Raw genomic sequence first — 14,084 nt, 5'->3', positions numbered from 1 at the left:
GCCTTCCAGCTGATAGCATTCCGGCTTTCGGGAGCCGACAGTCAAACAATAAATCATCATAATAGTCAAAATTTTAGATCAGTTCTTTTGTGTCTGTAAATATATATTATGACAACAAATGTCATTTAAAATATTAATTAATTTTAACTTTTGTACTTTGAGGAACAACGATGCACGTAATTTACAATATTTGAGATGATAATGAAAAGATCGCCGTCAGAGGTAGTTGATAACAGCCGAGTCGTTTGTTTTCGTTTGGTGCAGTGCAGAGAGACGCAACCTTTTGCAGTGCAGACGACGTCACGTTCGATCCAATCATCCCCTGTACTCATTATAAAAGCAAAAACATCTGATGGGGGAATACAACTTCACTTCCAGCGTTAGATCGTTGTCACCAGTAGACTTCCAAACGAATTCAAGCAATATTTATTATCCTACAGAAAATACAATGCAAGATGACGATCTATTACTCGATAAGAACGGTTCAAAGCAGCAAAATCAACAGAATAATGACAGTACGGACGAAAACGTAGATGATTATGGTCCTAAAGACGAAGAAGTGCAAACCACAGCAAATCATCAATTGGAGAAGAAGGAAACATCTACTTCGGATGCACAAAATACTACAATTACTACAACGTCGACTAGTTTTTGGTCAGAGGATACATTCATCCAAGGAGTTTCTACTCTAAATGGAACGCTCTCGTATCAGAATTTTCCCGTGTCGACGACGAACATTACGCCGGGTGGTTTTAGCACTACTATACCCCAATTAACTATGAATCAAATGACTATGACCCAGCAGAATCCTCCCCCATCTCAACACAGGAGGGCTATAACTGGTGCACATAATTTTGCCCAGATGAGGCAACAGCCGCAATCAAATTTGTTTAAAACCTACACGAATTGGAGTAGTCCCCAACAGCCGACTTGGTCCGCCAACCCTCAGAGTGCCCTCTCGCCGTGGAATGCCATCAATTTAGCTAATCAGAAGAGATCCGTGCCAAATTTGAATCCTCTCTCCGCTCTGAAGAAGACGACACCGTCTGTTGGGCAACATACGATGATCTCGCCGTCCAAGTTTCGGAGGAGTACGTCATTGCCGACCGGAAAGACTTTTCCTCATGGATTTGGAACAAACACAGCTTTCGACATATCTGGTGCTGACGATAATAGAGATGGTAATCTTATTCTACCATTTCAGGTAATATTTCACAATTATTTCATTATCTATAATTTGTTTTAGTTTCGTAATATTAATCAGAAATTTACCTTGCATTACCTAAGTAAAATTTCTTATAATATGAAATTTCATATTTTTATTATTACCATATGGTTTACATTATGTAAATATTATGCAAATTATAAAATTTGTAAATATTATACCTTAACTTTTTTTTACTGAATATTTTACAATTAATGATGTAAGCTTAATAATAATGATACTGTTTATTCAGTTTTATTAATATCTTACTAAAAATAGAAGCAGTGTTTTTATCTAATAATTGTGTACATAAAAAAAATAATGGTTACAAATATACTTCAGAAGTTTCAAATATGTGAATATATCAACATTAAAAGTGTTTTCATTTACATTAAATTATTTCAAAAATTTATTCTAAAAATACTTGTAATTTTCATCTTTATCTATAAATTTTAATATTTGTAAGATAATAAAAAAAATATAGAATTTAATTAGAATTACAGAATTATTCCATAAATGAAATCAGAATTCATATTAATGCTTTTTTTATAAATATAAAAAAAGCATTAATATGAATTATTTCTAATTGCATTCATATGCAAGACAATATTTTATTAGGATAAGTCAAAACTGAACAATAAGCTTTAATAAAATGTTCTTTAGAAATTTAAAATGCTTTTGAATTATCAGAATTTATAATGAAGCTTTTTTGGTAAAAAATTGCTTCAAGTTAAATATTTGGGTTAAGAACTCAAAAAAATTTATGTAAATTAATTATTCAGAATGTTTATATTTTGAATTTATTTATTCCAAATGTGTTTTATGTTGCCTAGATTATGGTTATTACAATATCTCTGAGAGTACTAACATGTAATAACATGTGAAAACAAAAATTCTTAGGTGAATAATTACATAACTTTCCTTTTTCATAACATTGTCAAATTGGCTAATTTGAAAATGTTTGAATTATCCAATAACTCAAATTAAACCTATTATTTTGTGAAATTTGTACTTAAATAAATAAAGTTCAAAATTTGTTTAACATACTCAGGTAAAAAAGTTAATTTGAAATTAGTATATCTCATTTTTTAGATTATTTTTCATTTTAAATTTTATTTTTATATATATCATTTCACAAAGTTATAAATACAACCTTTTTCTGATTTTTAAAATTAAAGATTCCAGAAATATTAATTCAATCTTAAGGTCCATTGCATTCTGAGAAATCAAATAAACTAATATTAGAACAACCAGTGGTGTAGCTACATATTCAGCACCCTGGTGCAAGTAGAATCCGTGCACCCCCTTTGTTCCTTGGAAGAGGTCTCGTGAAATTCATTTTGAACATTTACTTTAAAAACATATCTAATTATTTCAATTTAAAATCTTACTTACGAGGGTCGTTCAATAAGTCCTTAGAAAATCCAATAGATGGCGCTCGTAGCATCAAAATTGGTGCGTTTTTAGTAAGCATCATGGCTCACTGGACAATTGTGAAAATCTCAGTCATATTCATCGCATGGTTTAATTTTTATTGTCGATTGAAGCAAGAAACTTTTGTTTATTTAGAAAAATGGAAAAAAGTGAGTTTTGAGCGGTGATTAAACACTTATATTTAAAAGGCTTAACACCAAAAGAGATCAAAGCTGAGTTGAATGAAGTTCATGGCACATCTGCTCCTGTGTTTGCAATTGTTTACAATTGGGTAAATGAGTTCAAACATGGCCAAACATCCACAGAAGATGAACATCGTTCAGGACGTCCAGTGGAAGTGACTACTTCCGAAATGATTGACAAAATCCACAATATGATTTTGAGTGATCGACGAATCAAAGTGCGTGAAATAGTTGAGGCCACAGGCATATCACAAGGTACGGTTTTTTCTATTTTGCACAAAAAATTGGGTGTGAAAAAAATCTCAGCAAGATGGGTGCCGCGTTTGCTCTCAGTGGAGAATAAACATAATCGTGTGGTTGACTCTGAGGCCATTTTGGCACTTTTTCGTCGCATCCCTGACGAGTTTCTGCGTCGATACATAACTGTGGATGAAACATGGATACATTACTATACTCCAGAGACAAAAGAACAGTCAAAACAGTGGTTTTTGAAGGCGAAAGGGCTCCGAAGAAGGCAAAGACAGCGAAATCGGCCAGGAAGGTGATGGCCACGGTTTTTTGGGATGCACGCGGAATCATCTACACTGATTACTTGGAAAAAGAAAAAACAATAACTGGAGAATATTATGCATCATTATTGCACCAGTTGAGCGAAGAAATCAAGGAAAAACGTCCTCATTTGAAAAAGAAAAAGATCCTCTTCCATCAAGACAATGCATGGGTGCACACCTGTGCAGTTTCGATGATCAAAATCACGGAATTAAAGTTCGAATTATTACAACATTCACCAGATTTGGCCCCCAGTGACTTTTTTTGTTTCCAAACTTAAAAAAATGGCTCGGCGGACAACGATTCATGTCGAACGAGGAGGTCATCGCTCAAACAGATGCCTATTTTGAGAACCTTCCAAAATCTTACTTTTTAGATGGCTTAAAAAAGTTGGAGAAACACTTGGAAAAGTGTATAGAGCTGAAAGGAGATTATGTTGAAAAAAAAAAAATTAATTAAAATAATTTGTTTTTTTATCTTTTTCTAAGGACTTGTTATTACGAGGGTCGTTCAATAATTTGAGATTCAAGGCATTTCAACAATGAGATATTCAATTTAATAAATATAACAATAAAACAAAATATAATTCTTTAAGTAACGGAGTACCTAATAATATTTACTACATAGTATATAAACTGTGTTGACAAAATGTATTTTGTCAACACAGGACAAAATACATTTTGCAAGTTTAGTTTTATAACAAATACATAATAACCATCTTGAAGTTTTTTATGTATTGTTTTCTTGCTTGCAAATCAATCACTTTCTCCAGATCAAGTTGACAAGCTATTGTTTTTTCAATTGATATAGTAGCCAGAGCTAAGATGGTGTTGTGACATGCTGCTTCTTAAATAAGTTTTGATTAATTTTAGTTTTGAAAAACTTTGTTCTGCTGTCAGTGTCGTCGCCTGTAAAGTTAAAAAACAGCCATGCTACAATAATGTCGGAGAACCTACTTAAGGCTGCAGTTATAATTAAAAGTAGTTCGGCAACTTCGCTTATACAAGTAATTTTTTTTGCCTGACTATAAAGACCCATTTTAAATCGAAGCAGTTGAGGTCCAAAACTAGACAAAATGTTGGAGGGATGTGCCAATTGTAAGAATTCTGACCCTTTCGGAATATTTTTATCAGATGACGTGACAAGATATGCAGGTGATAAGCACTTAAAAAGTGTACAAAATTCAAATGTAATACATAATCAATTAATTATTGAATCCAAAAAATTTTTTACAAATATGTTTGCAAGTTTTTATTTTGCCCTTTCTAACATGGCACCCTCATGATTTATGCACCTGGAACAGTTTGCTCCAACTGTTCCATGGTAGCTATGCCTCTGAGAACATTCAAATAGTTTGTTACTTACTAAAAAATGTTTTTTATTGTTATAATAATGGAAAGATTATTGTGTTTACATTTATAGACAAAGTTATTGAAAGTGGAAAATCCTAGCTGCCTGATTTTTGATTGAGCTGATAAGAACTGGTTATAACATGATCATCACAGGTTTCAGTAATATTGTTTTTATAGATCCTAAAGGATCTATGAAACCTTCATTGAGCAGAACAATGTGCTTCTCAAACATGTTCAGAATTTTTTTAACTTCAATTTTCTTGAAAAACTCACACAATGTTTTGCAAAATTATTCATAAGGCATATAATTCTAAGGAAGCATGCCTTATTCATATTTATTTTCTGTTAAAAATGAGCATTATATTTTTTGAAAATTTATTTTGGAATTGATGTGTAAATTTATATGTAACAAAGCATTTTACACATTTAGGAATGTAAGAATATGAAGAACAATTCAATATTTTAAGAAATACAATAAATTCAAAAATCATTAGTTATTATTTTACTCCCAATATCATAGTGAATAGTTGTATGTAATGGTGAACAATTGTATTTTAATGTCACTTTTCTGGTTTCTTATTGTTTTTATCTAAGTATATTCTCTTTTCATAACTAATAAAACAGGCAGACAGTAAACATAAATTAAATTTGTAACTTAATAATAATAAAATCACAAACTATAAATAATAATACTAATTCAAGTTTCAGAAATAAACTTTGAATAAACAATATCAAAGAAAGTAAGTGCATATTTTTAGTAGAAAATAACTAACTAATGTATATATTCATGTAGTTTACATAAAAAAGCTCATTTATTGATATGCAAACCAGGATCTCACAAATATGAATATGCTCTTACTGAATCATGTGGTTTTCAACAATATGTTTGAAAAATTTACTTGCAAGTTGCTCAGAATTTTTTAACTTCAGTTTTTTTGAAAATGTCTGAGAAGTGTATATTCCATATCTCATTTGTTTGATGATAAGTTCATATCTAGACCCCTATACAGACAAACGTTATTATTGAAATTGTGATGCCCATATCGTGTCCTCCCCTTGTGATATAGAAGGCATTAGTAATATTATTTCTTATATTGCCAATCAATTTAGATAATTAGAAATGCTTTAAATTTGATATAGCTATTCCTTTAAATAAGATATTGATGCCAGATTATATATAGGTAATTTTGGAAATTGTAGGTCAAAGGAACAGCGGAGATTTGACAGGTCATATTGTGGTGTCCATTCCACAAAAATTAAATTTTTGGGGACTGGGAATGACTTCCTGAAAAATTTTTCAGATCAAAATTATAATGTTAGTATAAGCTAAAAACTTGTAGGAGTAAAATTTTTGTCAATTCTAATTCCATTCTTAATGTGATCTCCAGTCCCGTCATATCTCTACTCCCTTGGCCTATACTTTCCAAATTCAATTACCATATGAAATTTCAAGCATTTTTGATTACCTATACTGGAGATATAAGCCAAAGACTATCACTAGTGTTCAAAATTTGATGTGTGTGTTTTGTAAACTACCTTCATAAGTTTTTCATTTTCTGTTGCATTCACTAGTTGTCAGCATTTTTATGCCCACTGTAGCTGCATTCCATGTAGCTATGCATACCACATTTCTTTGCTTGCAGTTGCTATGTTCTAATCAGCACTGATGGTGCTACCCCTAGTTGTCAATCTTGTCATACCCTTTTGTATTGTTTATTGACATGGAATTATAGTACATTCTTTCAGTTGCTACCATTGAGTCCATACGTGTTATTTTCCAATCCACTCGCATCTTGTGAATACATTCCAGATTGGCAACAAGGATAAAATGATTTTAATTTCCGATAATTATTATATTATTCTACTACTAATTCTATTTTCAAGTCTTTGAAGAAGAAACAAACTCATTTTTCCTTCACCATCCTTTGCCAAGTGGATATTTTTGTAAGTATATTATTTTATTCCTTTCTGCTGATATCAATTTACAATGAATTCACAAACCATCAATCTTACAACCCTAATAATGATTGGGACAAATATGTTGAACAGTTCGAAGAATTTTTCATTGCAACTTTCTTTCAGTCGTCTTTTATTTCAAAAGCAATCTTACTCAGCAAAGTGGGGTCCCAAATGTATAAACTCTTATGAAATCTTTGTTAAAAGTTTTCGTAGAAGGTCTCTCAGGCTGACAATCTTAAAAAAAGTCATGCGAGCTCAAAGTTAAAACAGTTATCATCATCTCTGAATGTGCCAAGTTTACTAACTGTTCTCAGGAAAAGGGTGAGTGAGAGTATTGATGAGTTTATAGTGACATTGAAATTACTAAGTAAGGATTGTGATTATGATGATTCATTACCCTTAAGACTGAGAGATCAGTTTGTTCCGTGTATCCAAAATGCCCAAATACAATCTTGTCTCTATGCTAAACTTGAGGTGGAATTAGATTTTCAAAAAGCTGTGGACTACACACACTCCGCAGAACAGGCTATGATTGAATTCAGTCACTCCCATCGTGAATCAGATTGCTTTAAAATATGCTTATCAAATTATGGGAACAGTAAATGGGCTAAAAGGAATATTGAAAATAATACTATTAACTCTGATGTTCAAAACCTGGTAAAATATGTTTGTAACTCATGTGATAGTAAAGACCATTTACAGAAAAATTGCAAATTCCATAATGCTATCTGCAATAAATGTAATAAGAAAGGTCACATTGCAAGGACTTGGAGTAAGAAATATCTTACAACATATACATCCTCAAACACAACTAACCAGGTGCAAACTAAAATGAATGACACTAATTTCTTCAAACCAGTGGATCTAAATTTTTATAATATTGCTAATCGAGGTGAATCCCCATTCCACCTGTATTAATTGACCTTATTGTTGATAAGATGATGACTTTTGAGCTAGATACAGGATCTCCACTTTCCATACTTTCAGAAGAAAAAATTTAAGGAAAATTTCTCTTCATTCCATTTATACAAAACTTGATATTCGTTGCGTGTGTATGGGAATTTCCAACTTAAAGTACTAAGTTATATCGTTGTTCTTATTCTTTACCATAAGTCATTTCATAATCTACGACTTTATATTGTTAGAGGTGGCAATGCCATACTTTTGGGACATGAAGGGATTTGTGAACTGAAGATAAACTGCATGATTCCTTGCATTTGTAAGCCTGTTAATGAAATTAATGACCCTTCTCTTTCTAAGTTACTAAATGAATTCTCAGATGTATTTTCTGAAGGTATTGCACATTGTAAGTCTGTCAAAATACATTTCTTTCTGAAACCAGATGCTAAACCATTATTCCTTAAACCTCAATTCATTCCTTTTGCATTGAAAGATAAAACAGAAGCTGAAGTTACATGTTTAGGATGGGTAGGAGTTATTTTAAAGATACCACATAGCCTAGGGGCAAAACCAATAACACCTGTACTAAAATTTGATAGTATTATTAAGACTGTTAAGGGTTTAAATAAAGTAGCAAAATGCTTGAGGTGAATGTACATCCAATTCCATGCTTAGAGGACATTTCCTACAAACTTCAAGGTGGTGAGGAATTCTCGACCTATGACCTTTGTATGCATCACTACCAGTTTGAACTAGATGATTATAGTAAAAACTTAGTTGTCATTAATACACATTTAGAACTTTTTAGAAGCAATCATCTCTTTTATGGAATTAACTTTTTCAAGAAGCTATGGAAAAACTGTTCTCTCGTATTTCCAAAACTCAACCTTATTTTAACGTTTTGTTGGGCATCACTTATTCTGATCATCAGGAAACATTAAACAAATCTTTTCTGTCTGTGCAAATGAATGTATTAAACTTAAAAAGCAAAAGTGTAAGTTTCTTCAGAAGTCTTAAATTCTTGGGATTTGAACTGTCCAAACAAGGAATTTCCCATTTTCATTCTAAATTGGATCCAATATTAAGTGCAAACAAACCACATGATATTCATCATGTTCATATTTGAGAATGCTATATTATTATTCCAAATTTGTGCCCAACCTTTCCAACATTTAAAACTGCTCTACAATATCCTTTGTGAAGGTAACTGCTGGAACTAGTCTAAAAATCATGACAAAGCATTTTGTTCATCAAATGATGATCCTAGGACTGAAGCTCAACTCAACAGAACTTCTACAACCTCTCTCATCTTTGTCTCTCCATTCTGCTGCTAAAAGAATTAAATCCATTCCTTATAAACTTTGTGATTATGTTTGTGAACATTCTTGAGAGGAAGGGATAATGCTATCTTCTATCAACATCGATGATGATGCCCCTAGTTGTTAATCTTGTCATACCCTTTTGTACCATAATTGCTGTCAATAAACAATATATTCTTTTGGTTGCTACCATTGAGTCCGTACATGTTATTTCCCAATCCACTCACATCTCACGAATACATTCCAGCAGTACCATTTATCCTATAGCAGACAATTTTGAGGTTAAAATTTTTCTTTGCAAAGTTGTTTTCTGCATCTTTCGAATAGCATGTACACAAATTTTGGTGTCAATCAGCTTATTGTTTGGAACTATAGTCCTCTCAATAGGTCAACTTTATGATCATACTGATGATCATCCTGTACTCTGGTTAAAGCTGCTTAAGAGAAGTTCTATCCCTATGTTTAATTATGCTATTGTTATGTTCTTGTAATCTGACCATCACTTTGAGTTTGTTGTTTTTAAAGTTATATTTGAAGGGGTCTTTTCAAGTAACTGTGATATATAAGGGTATTGCATTGATTTTATGTCTATTTTTGTCTGAAGGTTACTTGCTTTAATCAAAATATCTAGCTCTACATGCTAATGTCTTTTTGAAAATTGAATCATGCTGTTAGTCTTCTGATTTAGAGAGTGCATATTTCAAGAATTCTTTAAAATGCATATTTTATAAATGGTTGTGTATTTTATAATTACAGTGAATTTGCATTTAGATAAGCATTATTTAGCTGTTATGTTATTTTCAAAATCTCTCTCAAAATATTTTTGTTTATGATTAGTTATCTAAAATTATATTTTCAATACAATTACAACTTTTATTCTCTCTGCCTGAAGAAGAAAATGTGTGTTCTTTCCTATTTTATTTTAAATTTTTAAACATTAATAGAAACATCAACAATTGTTGGATGTTTCTATATAGTCATCGGGCTTTGAGATGTATGTTATACTTAAACATTAATAGTTTTAACTTTAGAATTTAAAACATTTAAACTGTTTTATGAATTTTAAAAACTTGCCTTATTTATATTTATTTATAAAAATATCTATTATTTTTACCTGATGTAAATGAAGTTAAATTACACAATAACTTTGTTTATACTTTTAAAAACCAATAATTTCATCAATCTTAACAGTTGTTTTAGATACTAATAAGTAAATGAACAACAACTTTAAATTAAACATTCCATTACTGGTTTTGTTGTGGATTTTAAACAATTAAAAGCTATTGGCTATTTTTTCAGTAACATATCATACAAATAGTAGTTATTGATATAGGCTTTATTGATGGAGGAAACGTATTTTGGGTCTTAATGACCCCTCTTCAGTCCTTATAGTTAATATTTCCTTTAATGTCAATTTGGATAATCGAGTAATTGACTGGGTAAAGCCTGTTTACAAGGGTTGCTGTAAATGGGTAGAAAATATGACGTGGATAATAGTTTACTCTTTTGGTATTTTAAATATTATCCACCTCATATTTTCTACCCATCTACAACAACTCTTGTAAACAGATTCTACCCAGTCAATTACTCAATATTTTGAAGTACATATAACGAAGTATACCCAATATTTCCTTTAATGTCAATTTGTGATCAATAATCAACTATAATAAGGACTGAAGAGTGGTCATTAAGACTCAAAATGTATTTCCTATATTAATAACTGCTCCTTGTATATGTTACTGGAAAAAAAAACCAATAGCCTAAACAACTTTAAAAAAAACAATTATAACTTTAAAATTTTTCTTGTAATTTTAAGGATGGTTTCTGCAGTATATATCTGTGATCAAAAAGTATTGGGAATGGTTCAATAAAATGCAAGATTTGAATTTATTCATCAAAATTTATTTTGTCTCCTTCAAAGTAATCCCCTCCCACTGCAATGTACTGTACTTGGGCCAATGTTTTTTCCAATCCAAGAATTGGAAAAAAAATTATGAACAAGAGCATTGCAAGCAGGTGCATTATCTTGGTGCAAAAGCAAATAGTAGAAAATGACCTGATTTGTGGCAATTAAACTATTTGCTTCACTCAAGTGATGCAAAACATTCAAATAATATTCTTTGTTGACAGTCAGTTGGAAGGAAATCATTTTGCACAACACAACAATTGAAGATAAAAGTCAGTCCAAAATCAAGGTCACATTGTTGTCTTTTCAGTCTTGATTCACTTTTTGAATGCAATTCACCCAATTGCTGAGCTGTTCTGGTATCAAAAGTGTAGATCAGTGTTTCATTACCTGTAATGATGAGTTTTAATACATTTCTTTGGCCACTTGAACATGATCATTTCAGAAAACTTGAGAAGTAACATGCCACAAGTGCAAATGATCTTTTTAAAGTGCTTCACAAGATCCAAATGAAACTGGAACATGTTCAGTAATGTTAAATGACAATCATTAAGCACTGGATCTGACTTGCACGACCTGTTATTTATCAGTTGAAGTGGATGGTCTACCAGAGCATAGTTCATCTTTGACATGCTCACTGTCTTTCTTGAACATCTTGTACCACTTTTACCAAGACATTTTGCACCAAGGCTTTTTGCAACATTTCCAACATTTTTCTAGCAGCAATTCTGTTGAGAAGACAAAATTTAGTGCAAGTTCTTTGCTTAATTATACTCAACATTTTGAAAAATTGCAAGTGCACAGAAGTTCTTTACACACAAAATAAGTGGTTATTGTCACTTGCTCTGATTACAGCTCTTGAAAATTTCTGGCAAAGAATAAGACTGACTTTAGAGAAATAAATACTGTTCATTGTTATCATTATTGTCATAAAACATTTGAAATAAACTTTAAATTATAAGAAAAACATATGAATAATTGTTAATTTCTCTCATTTTTGACTCTGAAAACTATCACATGTTGATTGTGCAACATCATTACTTACAATAGGTTTTGCCTGTGGTACATTACCTTGCACTGCTCTTAAAAGAGCATAAAACAATTAAGATGATATGCTTATAAAAATAAATTTTTTTAAAGAATTTTGTCAGTTAAAGATTTTTTTTCTATTTGAAGAAATTAACATTTCTTGCTACATCTCCTAAAATTTGATCTGTAAATGATCTTGAGTAATGTAGTTATGTTTTTTCCCCCCTATTGGTTTTTAGTGTTTTAGGCTAAACAGAATGCATCATATACAAGATGTTCCATTAAAAATAGGACACCAAGTATACAGGCTGAGGTGAAACATAACAAACTATGCATTATTACATCCAATGCTAATGAATTACAATTGGGCAAACAAAAAAAGACAATGACATACAGATTGCTACTAGATGTCAATGAAAGTTGTACCAAGTGACAAAAAAATTGATGACAGCACTTTCTTGCATGAACCATTAAAATGAACCATTCCTCATTTTTTTTTATCACAATAGTACATGGTACATTCAAAAAGTTCTGAGAATGACACTGTATTGTTAAATGAATTGATATTAAAACATTTTAAACATAGCCATCTTCATAATTATTCCCAGCAACACACTTCTGCCAAAATTACTACAACTGTTCAAAACTTATGGAACCCTTTTTTGGCAACTTCCACAATCTTTTGGCAGGTGTTTTCACAGCATCTTCATCACAAATATCTCTCCCTTTAATAGGGCTTTCATCTTTGGGAAAAGATAAATTACAAAGTGTGAGATCAAGCAAATAGGGAGGGTGTGAAAGCAATGTTGTGCCCATTTTAGTCAGATAATTTTGAACAAGACATGAATATTAGTCATAAAGGAGTTCCATTCACTTGTTCAAAATTATCTGAGTAAATTGAGCAAACAACATTGCTTTCACATCTTCTCTATTCACCTGACCCTTGCATTGTGATTTCTACCTTTTCCCAAAGATGAAGGCACTGCTATAGTAGTAGTTTTCATGATAAAGATGCTGAGAACATAGCAGAAAAAAGATTTTATGGAATACATTACCAAAAAAGTGTTTCCCAGAAATATTTTGAATGGTTGGACAGTACTTTAAAGGCAGTTGTGTTTAAAATATTTTCATATCAATACATTTAGCAATACAGCACTTTTCCATAGATTTTTGAATGTTTGATGCTCTGTTTATGTCCTGCAAAAATTGCTTGAACTGAAATAAAACTCTACATAATTCTTGCCACTGAAGTGGTACATAGGTACTACAATAAGTAGCACATACAGTACATTCAGAATAGATTAATACAGGAACATAACTGTTTATTTACATGTGACAATATCACACATACATATACAAGCTTACACATATTTTTCATGAAAGTGAATGGTATGTGGAATTGTTTGTTGCTACCTATAACCCTTTCACCATCATTAAAGTGTTATATCTTGAAATAAGTCTGATGAGGGATTTATAAACTTCCTGATCATTGAGTTGGATACCCTGCCTCTGTATTAACATCTTGATTTGGGATTTTTCCAACTCTAGCATTGGGCACTGAAATACATAGTAATTGCTATTATCCCAAGTTTTGCAAATTGGGTAGTTATCAGACTCATAATTAATGAACCTATGCAGGAACTCTGGAACTTACCATGGTTGGTAAGGAACTGACTTAAGATGACTTGGCTCTCCATGTATTATTTCATTTTTAATATCAGAAAGGTATTTATAGGTGATGCTGTCACATTTTTGATTCCACTCTCCCTCCCATTCAGTTATTGTATCTCTATGAGAGATGTTGATGAATTTCCAGGGTCCCACCTAAAGGTAACTTATGGGGAGGTTAGGATCCTTCATTTCCTAAGTCGTCCTGGTGGGCCTTAAATTAATCCATGTTAGTGATAAGTCGTTGGATAACAGAAGAAATCATCGTAAGTGTGTAGGATGAAAATGATGAGGAAGAGGACATCACAGGCACAAAGAGCGAAGATTTCTCACACTGCTGGTGCTGAAGCTGCTGACATTTTCCTGCAGTACATAATGAAACAACGAGACACATGCATTACCTATGTAATGCTTGTAAAGTGATTATGTGACAAAGCGTATCATCGACAAGCATCTTCATTAAGGCAAATAAAAATCTGTGATTGTTTTTGAAGTGACTACATTGACTAGATGCAACATTTCAATTGTCCTGTATTAATTTTAAATTTCTTAAACTGTATACAAATACTTGTATTTAAAAAA

General features: G+C 31.6%; 1 protein-coding gene across 2 annotated transcripts in view; it reads left to right on the top strand.

The window, feature by feature from the left end:
• The first annotated feature begins 216 nt into the window (after nucleotides 1–216).
• The window catches only part of LOC136977786 (cytoplasmic polyadenylation element-binding protein 2-like), a 173,168-nt gene continuing 159,300 nt past the window's right edge, over nucleotides 217–14,084 (top strand). Inside the window, exon 1 of one of the 2 annotated variants that reach the window (XM_067273345.1) lies at nucleotides 217–1,204. In XM_067273345.1, coding sequence (XP_067129446.1) covers nucleotides 353–1,204 — 852 coding nt within the window. In that variant the 5' untranslated portion in view covers nucleotides 217–352. The remainder of the gene's footprint in view (nucleotides 1,205–14,084) is intronic. The other variant, XM_067273346.1, reaches the window with a different exon arrangement.

The sequence above is a fragment of the Centruroides vittatus genome, unplaced genomic scaffold, assembly GCF_030686945.1.
Source record: "Centruroides vittatus isolate TY-2023 unplaced genomic scaffold, ASM3068694v2 contig_474, whole genome shotgun sequence".
NCBI lineage: Eukaryota > Metazoa > Arthropoda > Arachnida > Scorpiones > Buthidae > Centruroides > Centruroides vittatus.
The sequence above is the reverse complement of the archived record's forward strand: the minus strand, read 5'-3'. Positions and strand labels throughout refer to the sequence as shown.